This window comes from Acinonyx jubatus, chromosome D4, assembly GCF_027475565.1.
Source record: "Acinonyx jubatus isolate Ajub_Pintada_27869175 chromosome D4, VMU_Ajub_asm_v1.0, whole genome shotgun sequence".
Classification (NCBI taxonomy): domain Eukaryota; kingdom Metazoa; phylum Chordata; class Mammalia; order Carnivora; family Felidae; genus Acinonyx; species Acinonyx jubatus.
The window spans coordinates 86948800-86968044 of record NC_069391.1 but is presented as its reverse complement, the minus strand read 5'-3'; the positions used below and the strand labels follow the sequence as shown (position 1 = coordinate 86968044).

Sequence of the window (19245 nt, the reverse complement as noted above, 5' to 3'; positions counted from 1 at the left end):
ACAGACTGTTTCAAGTTTTATTGCTCCTATTTTATAGAAGAAGCCGTATGAAACAATCTCCAAACAATAAGCTTTGGCATCAAGTGTGGGTTTGAATCAGCTCTGCCACTTATTAAGTAATTTTCCTTAGATCACAAAATTACTTTATTTGAGCCTCACTTTTCCGATTTGGGAAAGAGAAGTAATTAAGACCAATCTCCTGAAGTTACTGTTAAGGGTTACAAGTACATACAGAAAACTTAAAGACTGACATACAATATATACTCAATACTTTTTAGTTTCTTCTTTTAGTTTAAGGTCAACGTGACTTATATTTCATATGACTGAGACTGAACAAGAATGAACAAAAATGTTATCACCTCTGTGCTTCAAAAACCTGTTCTACTGATGACGATGGCAGCAGAAGTGACAGCAGTGGATCTGGATGGTGAATGAGGTACTACAGTCATGGCAATGGCAAACAAGTGGGACCTAAAAACTACTCAATACTGTACTGCAAGTAACCAGACTGAAATATATTCTCTCCTTACCATCGTCCCTGTGGAGACACACACACACACACACACACACACACACACACACACACTGGAACCAAACAGCTCAGTCTCCCAAATGGCAAGAAGACAGCACAATCACATCAGCAATTACATCTGCAAAGGAAAACTAAAGACTTATTTTTTCTAAATGTATGTCTGAAAACTATGACACAAATAGCCTCTGATCAGTTTTACCCCATTAAGACAAAAAAAAAAAAAAATGTCTAGCCAAAGTGAAAACACAGGACTTGCAACAACGGCAGAGTTAAGAGACTGACAAATCTTCTCCCCCCAAAACAACCATACAACTGTCAAAACAACCGCTTCAAATATTTGGGAAAGGCAAACACAAATTTAAGGAACATTTATTCATGAAAAACCACTGAACGTCAGGTAAGAACAATGGAAACAGGTGATGTCTTTCCAGGACTGTTCCATTCTCTCCCCAAAGCCTTCCTGGTAGGCGGTAGTGCCCCCAGGATGGGGCTGTTAGTGAGCAAGCATCAACTTTGCCGCAGGAGGCAGACTGCCTTGATACGGAGCAGAGGGCAACACACCCTGCAGCGCAGTCGGTATATGTAGCAAATTCCTTGGAGAGCTCACAGAGCTGCTAGCTCACAGGATGCCGCACATCCTTCAGCCAGCCTGAAATTTAACAGGGAAATCCCCAGAGAGGGGGAAGAAAGTCCACCACACATCTTTGGTTGTGAAACAGTTTTCCTTCCTTATGAAGAGGAACAACCCTGAAGGACCCAAGCTCTACACTCATGCCTAACAGAAAGTCTGTGTATATATGCACAGATAAGAGCAAAGAAAGGCAGAGCTCCCCACACATCACTGGCTCACTGGGAGGCTGTTCCCCAGAAGTCACAGAAAGGTCTGGCAGGAAGTCAAAGCTGGGACAGACACAAAAACATCCTGAACTTTGCAGGCACTTCCCAACACACATACAGATCAATCAACAGAGAACAGAGTTGTCTTATTGGCTCAAGATGTTTTATGCAAAAAGGGACAACCCCTAAAAAGCCATGATAAAAATAAAAATAAAAAAATAAAGCAGAGAGGTTAGTCGCTGTAGAGTGCAGGGGAGATAAATTCTGCAGATTTAAGTGGGGCAAGTTACTAAAAAACAACACTAAAACAAAAAATTAGCAACAAAGACCCTGAGGAAACATAAATTCTCTAAAATAGGCAATTATAGGGGTGCCTGGGTGGCTCAGCTGGTTAAGCGCCCGACTTCAGCTCAGGTCATGATCTCACAGTTCTTGAGTTTGAGCCCCACATCCAGGCTCTGGGCTGACAGCTCTGAGCCTGGAGCCTGCTTCAGATTCTGTCTCCCTCTCTCTCTGCTCCCCACCCCCAACTAGCTGTCTCTCTCTCTCTCTCTCTCAAAAATAAGTAAGCATTAAAAAAAAAATTGAAATAGCCAATTATAAGCAAAAAATTAGAAAACACACAAAATACAAAGACTTGAAAAGTCTGACCCAGTCTGATGGAAAGAGAAACTACTCCTGAGTGGGCCTAGAGTAGAACACAAAAAAATTCAAAACAGTAATGATAAATATATTTTAAAAAAATAAAGGAAGATGTAACACCTCAATATGTGTGGATTCTCAATAAAGAAATAAATGCAATAAAAAGAACCAATTCTAGAAATTCTAGAATTTAAAAGTACAATAACCGAAATGAAAATTTAATTATATATACATATATACATACTCAAAGATTCAAGATGTCAGAAAAATTTTAAGAAAACATAAAAATAGTTCAATAAAATTATCAAATCTAAAAAACAGAAAAAAGTTTTTTTGCTTGAAAAGAGCATCAAAGAGCTGTGGGACATCTAGTGCAGCAATGTATGTATAATGGAAAATTCCAGGAAATGATACAAATGATAAAAAAAAAAAAAAAAAATGAAGAAATAATGGCTGCAAATGCCCCAAGTCTGATGAAAGACACTAAGCCCCAGATTCACAATGCTCGACAAAACCTAACAGGGGTAAATACCTACACGTGTACCTATGGACATACACCACAAACTACTGAAAGCCAGTAAGAAAATGTTGAAAAAACAAAAGTAAAATGATCACAAACAAGAAGACAGAAATATGACTAATCGCTCACTTCTCATCAGGAACAATGGAGGCCAGAAGGCAATGAAATGAAATACTTAAATGCTGAAACAAACAGAAAAAAACCTGTAAGCCATGAATTCCATATACAGCAAAATTATTCTTCAAAACTGCAGGCAAAGCAAAGACATTTCTAGATAAACAGAGATTGGAAAATGTGCTGCTAGCAAACCTGCCTTACAAAAATACTAAAAGATATCCCTGGGGTGGGGGGGGCGGGGAATATCAAATGGCATGCAGAAGAAAGTTAACAAGCCTAAGACTGCTATACAAAAAAGCCCTGTCTCTAAAGCTGATCCTTGGCTGGCATCTGAAAATTTGGATTTGGGGAGGGCTCCTACCACCGCTTAACTGATTCTGGCTAAATGTGCCTACACTGTACAAAACACTTGTCTTATGCTGAAACACCTGTTTTCCTTCAGGGTATGTGCTAGAGTAGGTAGAAAGGCAGAAAGAACACACTGCACATATGTTGTCACAATTTGATGCCGGAAGTAATAAGCACATCTTAAAGGACTACACTGAAAAAGGACTATTGAAAGCTTGCACCTCGTTCCTGGAGAGTATCCCCAATAAGACTTTCACCTTTGGCAAATTTGCTCTGTATCCTTTTGTTGTAACAAATTATAGGCATGTAGGACTACATGGTGAATGCTGTGAGCCTTCCAGCATCACTGAACCAGGTGGTGGTTTGGGGCGGGGTGGGGGGGAACTACTGACACAGATGGTAACTCAAATCCAAAAGAGCAAACACAGATAAAAGATCAAAAGACATGCTAAATACATTAAGTAAATATAAATATACATTTTTATCTTTTTTTCTTTTTAATTTCTCTAAAAAATACCAGGCTTTGGGATGCCTGGGTGGCTCAGTCGGTTGAGCATCCGACTTCGGCTCAGGTCATGATCTCACAGTTCATGAGTTCGAGCCCTGCGTCAGGCTCTGTGCTGACAGCTCGGAGCCTGAAGCCTGCAGCCTCCTTCAGTTTCTGTGTCTCCCTCTCTCTCTGGCCCTCTCCTGCTTGCACTCTTGCTCTCAAAATTAAATAAATTTTTAAAAATTAGGCTTTATAGGGGCGCCTGGGTGGCTCAGTCAGTTAAGCGGCCGACTTCGGCTCGGGTCATGATCTCGTGGTCTGTGAGTTCGAGCCCCGCGTCGGGCTCTGTGCTGACAGCTGAGAGCCTGGAGCCTGTTTCAGATTCTGTGTCTCCCTCTCTCTGACCCTCCCCTGTTCATGCTCTGCCTCTCTCTGTCTCAAAAATAAATAAACGTTAAAAAAAATTTTTTTTAAATAAATAAAAATTAGGCTTTATAAAGCAATAGTTTTAAAAAATACAACTGAACCTTAAATAATACAGGTTTGAACTGTGTAGGTCTACTTATATGAAGACCTTTTTCAGTAAATACAGTAATGCATCTTTTCTTCCTTGTAATTTTCTAAACATTTTTCCTCTAGCTTATCTTATTGTAAGAATACAATATATAATACACATAACCTATAAAATACGTGTTAACTGTTATCAGTAAGACTTCCCATCAATAGTAAGCTACTAGGGTTAAGGGGAGGGAGAGGGATCAAAAGTATACATGGATTTGTGACTGCACAGGGAGTCAGTGTCCCCAGTTCCTGTTCTGTTCAAGGGTCAAGTTTATAAAAACATACTACACAACAATACCTCAAAGAATGGGATGGAGAACAGAACAACCAGACAGAAAATTAATAAGGAAACAACTTGAAAGAAGTTGAGAACTTGAACAACACTATAAACTAACAGGACCTAAAAGACATACAGATCACTCCACACAACAGAAAAATATGCATTTTTGTCGCATGCACATGGACTATTCTCCAAGACAGACTACAGATTAGGCCACAAAATAAATCTTACTAAACTTATCAAGATGGAAACAATCAAAAGTATTCTTTCTGATCACAATGGAAGGAAACTAAAGATCACCAGCCAAGAGAAAACTGGAAACTCACAAATATGTGGAAATAAAGCAACACATTCTTAAACCACCAATGGGAAAAGAAAAAAAAACATCACAAGGGAAATCAGAAAACACCTTGAAATAAATGAAAACATAACCAAAATGTATGGGATGCAACAAAAGCAATGCAATGTGGGAAATATACTACTGTAAATGGTTATATGAAGAAAGAAAAAGGTCTCAAATCAATCTTACTTTACATCTTATGGAAATACAAAAAACAAAAACAGAAAACAATTTAATCCAAAGCGGGAAGGAGGAAGTAAATAATAAAGATTGGAGAGAAATAAAATGAAGAATAGAAAAACAGAAAATCAAAGAAACCAAGAGTTGGGTCTTCGAAATGATCAACAAAATTGTGAAACCTTACCTAGGCTAAGAAAAAAAAAGACTCAAATAACTAAACTCAGAAATGAAAGAAAAGACACTATCAACAAAGGTATGCTGACAAGTTGGATAACCTAGGTGAAATGAACATATTCTTAAAAACGCACAACAAACCAAGACTGAATCATAAAAAAATAGAAATCTGAATAAATTTATAAGAAGCCTGAATCAGCAATTGAAAGCCTCCTAGCAAAGAAAAGCTCAAGACCATATGGCTAGTGGATTCTACCAACATTTAAAGGAAAGTTAACACCAACTTTCTTATTAAACTCTTCCAAATAAATTGGCAAGGCAACATTTACTAACTTATTCTATGAGACAATACTACCCTGATGCTAAAGACAAAAACACTACAAGAAAATTACATACAAGGCAATATTCCTAAAGAATACAGACGTAAAAATCCTCAACAAAACACTAGCAAACCAAATCCAATAGCATATTAAAGGAATTATAAACTATAACCAATGGGATTTATTCCTGGAATGCAAAGATGGATCAACTCATGAAAATCAAAGTAATATACCACATTAAGAGAAGAAAAACACATGACCATTTCCATGGACTCAGAAAAAGCACCTGACAAAACTCAACAGCTTTTCATGATCAGAACACTCAAAAAAACTACAAACATAAGAAAATTACCTCAACCTAACAAAAGCCATGTATGAAAAATCTACAGCCAGAATCATACTCACAGCAAAAAACCAAAAATCTTTTCTTCTAAGGTCAGGAACAAGATAAAGATGCTCACTTTTACCACTTCCGTTCAAAACAGTACTGGAAGTCCTAATCAGAGCAGACAGCAAAAAAATAAAAGGGATCCAAATTGCTAAAGAATAAAAAAATTATTTCTGTTCTCAAAGAACATGACTTTACATGGAAAACCCTACAGAATTCACACAAAACTGTTTGCAGGAATAAACTCAGAAAATTTGAAGGTACAACATCAATACACAAAAATCAGCTGCATCTCTATGTAATAACGAACACCCAAAAATAAAATTAAGAAAACAATTCCAACTACAATAGCATCAAAAAGAATATAGCATACTTAGGATTAAGCTTAACCAGTGAAGTGAAACACATACATTGAAAACCATGTTGCTGAAATAAATTAAAGAAGATGCAGATAAAATGAAAAAGACCTGTGTTCCTGGAATACAAGAGGATATTAAGAAGCCCATATTATTGAAGACAATCTACAGATTCAACACAAACCCTATCAAAATCTCAACACCACTCTGGGGGGCAGAAATATGAAAATTCTTCTTAAAATTAATACGGAATCTCAAGGAACCCAAATAGTCAAAACAATCTTGAAAAAGAGCAAAGTTGGAGGTCTCATGCTTTCTGATTCAAAACTTACTACAAAACTATGGAAACCAAAACATAGTACCATACTGGCATAAAGACTGACATATACAACAAGAGAATACAAAAGACAGCCCAGGAATAAACTCTTGTATGTATGTATTGCTAAAAGATTTTTTTTATAAGGATGCCAAAAACACTCAGTAGAGGAAAATAGCCTTTTCCAACCAAAAGCACTGGAAAAACTGGATATCCACATGAAAAAATAAAATACCCCTATCTTACATCATATACAAAAACTCAAAATGGAGTACAGACCTAAAAATAAGAGGCAAAACTATAAAACTCTTTGAAGAAAACCCAAAATAAAAACTTTAAGACACTGAATTTGACAATATACTCAACATCCCTTGCTATTACATAAATGGAAATCAAAACCACAATGAGATATCATTTTGCATCTATCAGGATGGCTATAAACAAAAGAACAGAAAAGAACAAGTGTTGGTGAAAATGTGGAGAAACTGAAACCCTTGTGCATTGCTGGTGGGACCGGGAAATGATGCAGCCATTGTGAAAAAATGGTACGTCAACCTCTCAAAAAAATTAAACACACAATTACCATATGATCCACATATTCCACTTTGGGGTATACACACAAAAGATCCAAAAACTGGGGCCTGAACACCAATGTTCCATCAGCATTACTCAAAACAGCCAAAAAATGGAAGCAACCCAAGTGTCCACCAATGAATGAATAAACAAAATATTATATATACACACACTGGAGTATTTATCAGCCTAAAAAAAGCAGCAAATTTTGGTACATACTATAACATAAAAGAATCCTGAGAACATGCCAAGTGAAATAAGTTTATCACTAAAGGACAAATATTTTGTTTACACAAGAGTAGTATTCACAGAGACGGGAAATAGAATGGGGGCTGCCAAGCAAGGCAACAAGGCAGAATTGGGGATTATTGTTTACTGGGTATGGAGTTTCAATTTGGGAAGATGAAAAATGTTCTGGAAATGGATGGTGATGGTTGCATAACAATGTGAATGCACTTAAAGCCACAGAACTAGGGGTACCTGGGTGGCTCAGCTGGTTAAGCATCCAACTTCAGCTCACGGCATGATCTCATGGTTCGTGAGTTCGAGCCCTGCATCGGGCTCTGCACTGACAGTGCAGAGCCTGCTTAGGATTCTGTCTGCCCCTGTCCAGTGCATGCCTGTGTGCACACTCTCTCTCAAAATAAATTTTAAAAAGCCAAAGAGCTATACATTTAAAAATTATTAAAAAGGTAAATTTGTTATGCACATTCTACCACATTAAAAAAATGAAAGTAAATCCAGTTATAGATAAGTCACAAGGATAAAAGGTACAGCATAGGGAATAGAGTCAATGATATTATAATAGGGTTTTATGGTAGCTACACCTGGGGTGAGCATAGGATACTGTATAGAAATGTTGAATCTCTGTGTTGTACACCGGAAACTAATGTAACGTCAACTATACTCAAAAAAAATTTTAGGAGGGCCAACAGGCACATGAAAAGATGCTCAACGTTGCTCCTTATCAGAGAAATACAAATCAAAACCACACTCAGATATCACCTCACGCCAGTCAGAGTGGCCAAAATGAACAAATCAGGAGACTATAGATGCTGGAGAGGATGTGGAGAAACGGGAACCCTCTTGCACTTTTGGTGGGAATGCAAAGTGGTGCAGCCACTCTGGAAAACAGTGTGGAGGTTCCTCAGAAAATTAAAAATAGACCTACGCTATGACCCAGCAATAGCACTGCTAGGAATTGACCCAAGGGATACAGGAGTACTGATGCATAGGGGCACTTGTACCCCAATGTTTAGAGCAGCACTCTCAACAATAGCCAAATTATGGAAAGAGCCTAAATGTCCATCAACTGATGAATAGATAAAGAAATTGTGGTTTATATAACACAATGGAGTACTACGTGGCAATGAGAAAGAATGAAATATGGCCCTCTGTAGCAACGTGGATGGAAATGGAGAGTGTTATGCTATAAGCCATACAGAGAAAGACAGATACCATATGGTTTCACTCGTATGTGGATTCTGAGAAACTTAACAGAAACCCATGGGGGAGGGGAAGGAAAAAAAAAAAAAAAAGAGGTTAGAGTGGAAGAGAGCCAAAGCATAAGAGACTCTAAAAAACTGAGAACAAACTGAGGGTTGATGGGGGGTGGGAGGGAGGGGAGGGAGGGGAGGCTGGGTGATGGGTATTGAGGAGGGCACCTTTTGGGATGAGCACTGGGTGTTGTATGGAAACCAATTTGACAATAAACTTCATAAAAAAATAAAATAAAATAAAATTTTAAAGGCATGAGAATAAAAAAAGAGGCTGAAAAAACTGCTGTATTTTACCAGAATTATATCAGTAGTAACCCCAAATATACTATAAGAAGATACACATTGTAATCACTAGAGAAACTGTTAGTAAAATAATTCAAAAAAGTATAGTCAAGAAATCAGAGGCCAAGGGTGGCTCAATCAGTTAATCATCTGACTCTTGACATTGGCTCAGTTCATATGGTTCGTGAGATTGAGCCCCTGCTTGGGATCCTCCCTCTCTCTCAAAATAAATAAATAAACTTAAAAAAAAAAAAGGAGTAACAAAGGACATATTAAACAAAACACCAAAATGATATAAATCCAACCATATCAATAATTATATGTGGCTGGACTAAACACTCCAATCAAATGGCAGGGATTATCAGATTAGATTTGGGAAATAACAAAAAAGCAAAATCTAAATATATGCTGTTCATACAAGACATACTTCAGATTCAAAGATGTAATTATTTTGTGCAAGCAAAAGGGTAGCAAACAGTATGTCACACAAGTGGTAAACCATAAGAGAACTGTAGTGGCAATATTAATATACAGTAAAATACACTCTATGAAAACAAACATTAGTGGGGAGAGAACTCATGATTTAAACAAACACACACACGTGCGCGCACATCAATGCAAAAGACAAATATGACCATTATAAATGTATACAAACCTAAGCAACACAGCCCAAAAATACATGAGCAAAAATCAAAAGCACTGAAAGAGAAAACAATTCAACCAGAGTTGGAGATTTCAATCTCTACTCTCAACAACTGATGCTGCTAGACTGAACATTAACAAGGATACAGAAGACTTGAACCACGTCAACCAACTTAACCTACCATTTACAGAACTCTCTGCCAGTAACAGAATACATATTCTTTACAAGTACACATCAAACATGTTCTAACACAAAGCATATGGTAACCCATAATAATCTTAAAGGAGTAAAATTATTCAAAGTAGAGTCCTCAACTACAATGGAATTAAGTTAGAACCGATAACAAAGAGTATGGGAAATCCTTAAATATTTGGAAATTAAACCACATGCTTCTAAATAATCCATGATCCAAAGAAATTATTTAATTTTAAAAACGATTAAACTTTAAGAACTGAATTGAGAACAAAATTTGATGCACATCAAATGCTATGGGGTGGAGGGTAGATGAATAGGTAGAGTACAGGGATTTTTAGGACAAGGAAAACATTCTGCATGACATTACAATCACAGATATTTGCAAATATACATTTGTCCGAACCCAGAGAACCTACAACACCAAACCCAAAGAAAATAATTTAAAAATCAGTGCACAAATAAAAAAACAGGAAACACAAAATTAACAGACCAATAAAAGATCAGTAAAACCAGAAGTTGGCTCACTGAAAAGATCTACGAAATTGCTAAAATTTTACCTAGACCAATGAGGACAATCACTTAAGATTCCATCTTAATTTTAGGATGGATTTTTCTATTTCTGAAAAAAAAAAAAATACCATTGGGATTGCACTAAAGCTGTAGATTGCTGTGGGTAGTACTGGTATCTTAATCCGTGAACATGGGATGTCTTTTCATTTATTTGCATCTCTAATTTTTTTCAGCAATGGTTTTGTAGTTTTCAGCATATAAGTCTTTTGCCTCCTCAGTTAAGTTTAATTCTAATTATTTAATTTTTTTGATACCATTGTAAATAAAATGGTTTTCTCAATTTCACTTTTGGATATTCATTGTTATAGCATAGAAACGCAACTGATTTTTGCATGTTGATTTTGTGTCTTTCAATTTTGCTGATTTTATTATTTCTAACTATAAAAAACTATGAGAATAAAACAAGTTTTGGCAAGGTTGCAAAACAGCAATATACAAAAATCAATTTTACATCTATATACTTGTAATAATCTGAAAATGAAATTAACAATTACATTTATGAGAGCATCTTAAAACATAAATAAAAACACGTAGGAATAAATTTAACAAAAGTGAAAGACCTGTACACTGAAAACTACAAAACGCTGCTAAGAGAACATTTTTAAAACCTAAATAAATAGAAAGACACTGCATGTTCATAGACTGGAATATACTATACCAAGGAGATGGCAATTCTCTCTGTTGATCTACAAACTTAGTGCAATCCCCTGAAAATCCTGGTCTTTGTTTTGGTTTGTTTTTTGTGTTTCGTTTTTATGAGTTTTTCCTTTCTCTTTTCTTTTTTTTTTTTTTTTTTTTTAGAAATTGACAAGATAATCCTAAAATTTATACAGAAATGCAAAGGATCTAGAATAGGCAAGATAATTTTGAAAACAAAGTAGGGCTTTTACCACCCAATTTCTAAATTTGCTATAAAGCTTCAGTGTGATGCTTGCATAATAGACATATCAATGAATGAAAACAACAGAAAATACAGAAATCACCCCTTACTGTTATAGTCAACTGATGTTTGACAAAGGTGCCAATGAAATTCAACAGTGAAGAGTTTTTCGAACAAATTGTGCTAAGACAACCGGATATGTATGTTTAGAAAAAAAAAAACAACAACCTTGGTCTTTACAAAAAAATCAACTCAAAATTGGTAACAGACTTACATATAAGAGGTCAAATTATAAAACTTATAAAAGGAAACATAAGATGCTGTGACCTTGGTTTGGCCAAAGGTTTTTCAAGATACAAAAAGCATGATTCACAGAAGAAAAAAAAGAAAAACAAACTAGACTTCATCAAAATTAAGCTTTTATTCTCCAAAAGACACCACTAAGAAACTGAAAATCCAAATTATATAAGGAACCCTTACAACTCAAGGTTGTTAGGTAAAAACATTCCAATTAAAAAAAAAAAAAAAAAAAAAAAAGGAGGGCAGGGCGCCTGGGTGGTTCAGTGGGTTAAGCCTCTGACTTCGGCTCAGGTCATGATCTCTCTGTTTGTATGCTCCAGCCCCTGCATCAGGCTCTGTGTGACGGCTCAGAGCCTGGAGGCTGCTTCAGATTCTGTGTCTCCCTCTCTCTCTGCCCCTCCCCTGCTCACACTCTGTGTCTCAATAATAAATGAACATTAAAAAATTTTTTTTCTTAATTTAAAAAAAGGAGGGCAAAGGGTTTGAATAGATATTTCACCAAATATGGTATACAAATGGCTAATAAGCACATGAAAACATGCCAAACACTGTCAGTCATTAGGAAAGTACAAATTAAAGTCACAATGAGATACCACTACAAACCCACTAAAATAGCGGTAATAAAAAGGAATTACAATAACCAAATGTTGAGAAGGATGTGGAGAAACAGAAACCTTCCTGCTTTGCTAGCGGGGATGATGTACAATGCTACTTAACGCTACCGTGGAACAGTTTGGCAGTTTCCTAAAAAGCTAAACATCAGCGTACCAGATGACCTAGCAGTTCCATTCCTATCTCCCTATAAGAAGTGATAATACGCATCCTCGCAAAGATATGCATACAGCTGTTTATAGCGGCATTATCCATAATGACCCCCAAAACAGAAACAACCAAATATCCATTAGCTGGTAAATGGATTTTTAAAATGTGGTATAAGCCACACAACGGAATAATATTTGGCTATAAAAAGGAGTACCACAAAAACATCATGCTAAGTAACAGCCAGACACAAGAGACTGTATGTTGTATGGTTTCCTTCACATGAAACTTCCAAAAGTCCAATCTACAGGGCCAAAAAGGCCAATGGTTCCCTGGGGCCGGAATATGAACACAAGTTAAATGCAAATGGGCATAATACTTCTTGGGGTTGCTATAAATGTCCTAAAACTAGATTGTGATGATGTTTCACAACTCTATAAAGTTACTAAAAGTCACTGTACCTTTACAAGACTTTTATACATCTCAATAAAGCTGTTAGAAAATTAAACCACAGCAAATTCTGCCGTACACCTACAATAATATTCAAATTTTCACATGTAAACTTATGTATGCTTTATTATGGATCTAAGGCAAATCACAGGCGGGTTTGGGATAGCAACTCAAAATGAAGCAATTAGAATGAACTTAAAAGAAGCCTAAGATACCTTGATTCCAACCAACTGACGCTTGCTAGCAAATAAAGTATTTTTAATTAAGTAACTGTCACTTTGTGGCAAGTGTGAATTCTAGACTGGTCTTAAATACTTTCAAATTTTAAGTTTATTCACTCTAATATGATATCTATATATGATATCTAATTTGATAAGTTGCATATTTAGCAGTAAACAGAATGCTTCAACGCAGTATTTCCTATATAGGTGACACTTTTTTAATCACAGTGTAAGAAAATAATTTTTCCAACTTTTCTTCAATCCTTTTGATTTAAAGAGGATATCTGTGACAGGTGCTACTGATCTTTTTTTGTGTGTTTGTTTATTTCTGAGAAAGAGACAGAGTGTGAGCAGGCGAGGGACAGAGAGAGGGGGAGACACAGAATCTGAAGCAGACTCCAGGTTCTGACAGTGAGATCATGACCTAAGCCCAACTCAGATGCTTAAAGGACTGAGCCACCCAGGTGCCCCTGTCCTGTGCTGGTTTACTTCCAAACACCTCTCGCGTAGCTGCTAACTCCTCCCTTTAAGAAAAGGGCAAGAGCCTTTGGCAGGAACCTAAATTTTCGTAACATCGTTTTCATTCTATTCCCTCATACAGTAACACTGTATTTATCCAAGTGGTGCTGGCTTTCCATTTATAGTAAAGATATAAATTACTCTAAAAGAGAATTTCAAGTTTAAAAGTTAGATTGGAGAAGTACTATAAGGACAGGGCAAAAATCATGAATTAGGCATGTGAAGGACCTAAATTCAAGAAACGCTGCTTCCTATGATGTAAAGCACCTAGTCCACAAACTCAGAATGAATGTTTCCCTGTCATATGCATCAAATCAATGCTTAACAAGCATCCAAGATGGGTGAAATGTCCTTATTTAAAAGTTTATACTACTGTTTTCTGGGACTTTCCTTTCCACAGGTCACTTCCAATACAAACACAGACTGGGAACCAGTTCAATTGGTTATGAGACCGCATGATAGTTTACGTTTTGGTAAACTACAGAGGACCCTTTACCACATACCACTTCTTTCTTTTTCCCCTAGCTTTACTGAGATATAACTGACCTACAACACTGCATGAGTTTAAGATGTACAGGCTGTTTGATACACTTATATCTCACAAAATGATTACCACCGTAGTGTTAGCCAACACCTGCATCACATAGCACTTTTCTCATAGTGAGAACCCTGAAGATCCACTATCTCAGCCACTTTCAGGTATATAATACAGCATCACGAACTACTGCCATTACATTAAATCCCCAGAACGTATTCACCTGACATCTGGAAGTTTGCACTCTTTGAACAACTCCCCTTTTTCCACACCTCCTAACCTCTGGTAACCACCATTCTAGTCTGTTTCTTTCTATGCATTCAGCTTTTTCAGATTCCATACGTAAGTGCCATCATACAGTATCTGCCTTTGGTTAACTTATTCTACTTAGGACAATGCCTTCAAGGTCCATCCATGTTGTTGCAAATGGCAAGATTATCTTTCTTTCTGGTGGCTGAGTAACATTCCATTGTGCATATATATCACATCTTCTTTATCCATTCATCCACTGACAGACACTTAGGTTGACTTAGATTGTTTTCATATCTTGGCTACTGTGAATAACAAGTACTACTTTTCTAATATAACCAAACTGTGTATAATAAAGTATTTAATTCACTTTCACCTAAATAACCCTATCTAAAATAACTTTTTCTAAATTTAACTTGTAATTTAATACTACCATTTTTTTTAAAACTACATGTCAACATTTTTAAATCTTCCACTTATTAAACCTTTAAAACATTCTGTGCTATGCATAGGATACCCTAAATTCATCAACTTAGTTTCAAAATACTTATTAGAGGCACCTGGGTGGCTCAGGTGGTTAAGTGTCCAACTCTTGACTTCAGCCCAGGTCATGATCTTATGGTTTGTGAGTTCGAGCCCTGCGTCAGGCTTCTGCCCTGACAGACAAGACGCTGCTTGGGATTGTCTCTCCCTCTTCCTCTGCTCCTCCCCCACTAGTTCTCTCTCAAATAAGTAAACACTTAAAAAATAAAAATACTTATTAAGCATATGCTTTGTACAGGCATTATGTATAGTACAAAAGATCATTTCTGCCCTCCAGAAACTTACTATCTAAATGGATAAATAAAACGTGTGCAAAAACTTGCAAACATTAGTTCATCAAAAAAATGAACACATCTTGTTATGGTAAATAAAGAATGACTCAGAGAAAGCAGAATTTCAATAGAAGCTAAAGGATGCATAATATTCTGACAGGCAGAGATGGGGCAAGTGATCATTCTAAGAGGGGAGTGTCTCTGATAACAAACTAAGAGTTTGAACTTCATTCTGTAACCAACAGTGAACCCTAAAAGAGTTCCAAGCAGTGAGTTTGTGAGAAAGGCTCTCCAGGGGCACCTGGGTGGCTCAGTCCGCTAAGTGTCTGACTCTTGGTTTCGGCTCAGGTCAGGATCCCACTTGTGAGATCAAACCCAGGCATCGGGCTCTGCGCGGACAGTGAGGAGCCTGCTTGGGATTCTCTCTCCCCCTCTCTCTGCCTCTCCACCACTCACAAGCTCTCTCAAAAATGAATTAAAAAAAAATTTTTTTAATAAAAAAAAAAGGCTCTCTGGAAGCAATCAGTGATAGAACAGAGTTGACAAGGTAGGAAATAGGAGAGTGGGAAAATATAGGTACAAATTAAATGGCCCTCCTGAGGTCCACAGTTAACCATATACCTAATCCTACAACTTGGCTTCTTTCAACACCTCCTTGTTCTCTCTTATTAGCATACACCAACAAGAACATAAGGTTGTAGGCAGGGTTACTCAAAGACACACATTTTATTTCATAAGCCAAGTAAGTATCTATTTCAGCTTTTTTTTTTTTTTAGCAAACTTCACAGCAATAAATCACAAAATTTTCATTTTTATTAACACATTTAACATATTAATGCCTTTGCATAGAGTGTTTTGTTACATATAACATACCCCTTCATCCGTTTCCTATACTGCCTATTAATGCTATCTTTCACACAAGGTGTTCAAAAATACTTCCAAAGATAATTTACATATATAAAATAATGACCCCAAAACTGACATAAAACTAACTTAAAATTACAGCATTCTAAGGTATCATTCTGTGGTTCACGTATGTAGGCTTTTGTATTCAGAGTTAAGCAGTGCATTAGAGGAATCATTCTAGGCCCTCTAGTACAGTTCAAAACACAATCTCACAAAACACCCTGTCAGTCATAAATCATAACATGGTTTAAACAGCAGCTTCAATCCCAAAGCTGAAACTAGTCCTTTTTCTTTTTTTAATTTTTTTAATGTTTATTTATTTATTTTGAGAGAGCATTTATTTTGAGAGCATGAGCAGGGGAGGAGCAGAGAGAGAGACACAGAATCTGAAACAGGCTCCAGGCTCCGAGCTGTCAGCACAGAGCCCGACGCGGGGCCCAAACTCACTGACCGCGAGATCATGACCTGGGCCGAAGTCGGGAGCCTAACCAATTGAGCCACTCTGGTGCCCCTCATGCAAACATTTTAAACCAATTCATTCTAAATTGAGTACTGATAGTTCCTCAATTTAGCTAGAGGTGTTTTCACTTTTAAAAGAAATTTGTTAACCTAAATTGATTTTAACTTACATAGTTTCAGTAAGTTTAGAAATTAAAAAAACAAAGCAAAAAAAAAAAGCTTTCAGACAGTGAAAAAAAGGCATATTCCAAGAGGAGGAGACTGAAAGCAGGTCTGGCACCGGCTCCCCATCAACCCAGCCATCTAATCACAGACCTTCAGAGCATCTGATCCAATACTTGATTCTTCAAGTGATGAAGCTGAAGCCAGAGACCAAGATTAACCATTCCTGGACCTACAGTAACATGCAGCCTCCACTAAGGCACCTCATTTCACCTCATATGCCCTAACCCCACACACGGGATGTTACTGGTAGTGACCCCAGGACTTCTGTAAGAAAGCAGCTAAGTGTAGGATGGAAGTTTAAAGGTAGGAGTACTAGCAGCTTTAAATTCCGTGACTGCCTATTTTACATAGTGTCTAACTCCAAAGGCAAAAAAAGCAGGTATTATTTTTCTTTTTTTATTTATGTTTGAGAGAGCACAAGCGGGGGACAGGCAAAGAGTGGGGGGCAGAGGAGCTGAAGGGGTCTCTGTGCTGACAGAAGAGAGCAAGACGTGGGGCTCACGAACGGCGAGATCATGACCTGAGCGGAAGTCCGACGCTCAACTGACGAGCCACTCAGGCGCCCTAACAGATGTTCTTAATATCCCTGAGAACACTGACGCACATTTCTGTTTCTTTCACAGAGCAATGAAGCAACCTGCAGGCTTCGGGTCCATTCATCCCTCGTAGTAAGTTTGGTACTGTCTAAACTTGTGTACCCTTTCAGGGACAGTTAAATTTGAGGCTGTTCCATCAAGGTGAAATTCATTCCAAATTCGGAAGACGAGTTAAAATTCAAGTTCTAATTATTTCTTCTGCATGAACTTTCAAGATGATTATATACACACAAGCAAATAAAAATTATCCCACTGGCAGACACACTGTGAGGTAGCATCTCATTTAAACACCCAGTGATATACAATGCCCGTATTCAAAAAGGACATCAAGCACCAGACAGAAGAGTCACGCTGACGGTTACATAACCACCTCTCTGGGTTTGATATTTACTTACAACGTACATCGGCCCAAACTCAACGGCGAACAGTTTCGCCTTACAGCCTAACTATGAGAGTCCTATAAAGAAGCTACCGGAAACACCTAAGTCCCATCATCACTTTCACCAGGGCTGTGAGAGTAGACAGGACTTTTCAAGTATTCACACGGCCGGCCAGACAGCCGAGGGTTTTAACTAACTTAACTAAAGCCAGTAACCCCACACGGATCTCATACAACCAAGGTCATCACCTATTTCCACGCGGTCAAGTCAGCTATCAAAAGACAAAAACTGCACTCTGACGTCGGTAAGTACTGCCTTCTCTGGGGGACAAACCACCACCAACAAACATTTTTTTTTTCCTTCTGTAGCTTTTAGAGCCTGACCTAAGAGCAGCGTTCGCGGAAAAAAGGGAGTAGCCCACCCACCACTGAAGTTCGGTGAAGTTCTTTTCTCTTACCTACTCAGTAGTGACACAAGGAGAAAAACAACAACAACAACAACAACAGGGCTCGCAGAAAGCACACACAGAACTCAGGTTCATGCTTTTCCCAAACCTCATGACTTCCAGGTGTTAAATGCCCGGGCGCGGCGCGCACACATCGGAGTTCAACTTCCGCTCCTGCCAACCTCCCCCTGCAATTCTCTACCGAGAGTCCCGGGCAGCGGCGAGGCGGGGAGGAGATGCTGGGGTGAAGCGACGCGTGGGACGAGCAGACCTTCGGTCAAAAACGAAGGAATCCTGGCTGCGGCTGCTCGAAGAAAGTTCTCCCAGGCCTGCCAAGTCTGGCACTGGGTGAAGCCCAACAGGCTCTCCCCAACTCCAGAACCACGGCCTTGAAAGCAGGGGCGGGCTGGGAGCGCACGGCGCCCAGCCTGCTATTTGCGGAAAGTTTAAACAAATTTGCTCCTCGGGGAATGGGGGAAGGGAGCGGAGGGCAAGTCCGGGCTCGGCCGAGGGAGCGCGCGGGGTCTGCGCGGCGCGCGGCCGCCGGTCCGACGCGGGGAGGCGCACGGATTTTCGGCGGCCGCCGCCGCCGCCGCCTCTGCCCCCCGAGCCCCGGCCGAACGGGGCCGAACGCGGGTCCGGCGCCGAGGGGCAGGGGCGCGGGACGCCGGGTGGAAGTTGAGGGCGGGACCGCGCCGGGACGCCGGGGAGGGAGCGGCGAGAGGCGGCGGGCGGCTCTACTTACGCGGCTGTACCAGATGCTGAGGCGGACCGGGGCCAGCACGGCGAAGAAAGTCCTCTGGGGGTCGGACTGAACGTGGATAGGCGCCTCGGCCGGGCTCCCCAGAGGGCACAGCAGCCTCTTGGGCCAGCCGCTCAGGAAATACATGGTCCGCGCGGAGCCGCCGACGCCGCGGCGCCCGGCGGCCCCCGGCCCCGTCCGTCACACTCAGCGGCCCGGGGCCGGACGCCCGCCTCCCACACCGCCACCGGCCGAGTCGGCGGCGTCGGCAGCGGCAGCTCGGAGCATCTGCCCGCTGGCCGGGCCGGGCCGGGCCGACGCGAAGCTAAGCGACGAAGGAACCCTTGGGCTGACGGGGCCCAGTGTGGGGGAGGTAGGGGGAGGGAGAGTCGGGATGGAAAGGGGGCGGGAGGAGCGCGGAGGCCCGCCCCGGCCCGGCCCCACCCCTTCCTCGGGCCGCACGGGCGTCACCACGCCGCGCCGCGTGGGTCGGGCCGGGGAAGGCTTGCCGCGCGCACGCGCCTTGGAGACTTCTCCCTACTTCCCCCCGCCCCGCCGTCGCTCTTCTTTCGGAAGCTCCGCCCCTATCTTCACGAGCGGC

General features: G+C 39.7%; 1 protein-coding gene across 4 annotated transcripts in view; it reads right to left on the bottom strand.

The window, feature by feature from the left end:
- Window positions 1–19042, bottom strand: part of RIC1 (RIC1 homolog, RAB6A GEF complex partner 1) — a 142424-nt gene extending 123382 nt beyond the window's left edge. For 3 of the 4 annotated variants that reach the window (XR_003414596.2, XM_027041162.2, XM_027041163.2), the window contains exon 1: window positions 18648–19042. Coding sequence is in view for 3 of the 4 variants with exons in the window: in XM_027041162.2 (XP_026896963.1) it covers window positions 18648–18791 (144 nt within the window). In the remaining variant the exon portion in view is untranslated. The remainder of the gene's footprint in view (window positions 1–18647) is intronic. The other variant, XM_027041161.2, reaches the window with a different exon arrangement.
- Between the last annotated feature and the right edge of the window lie 203 nt (window positions 19043–19245).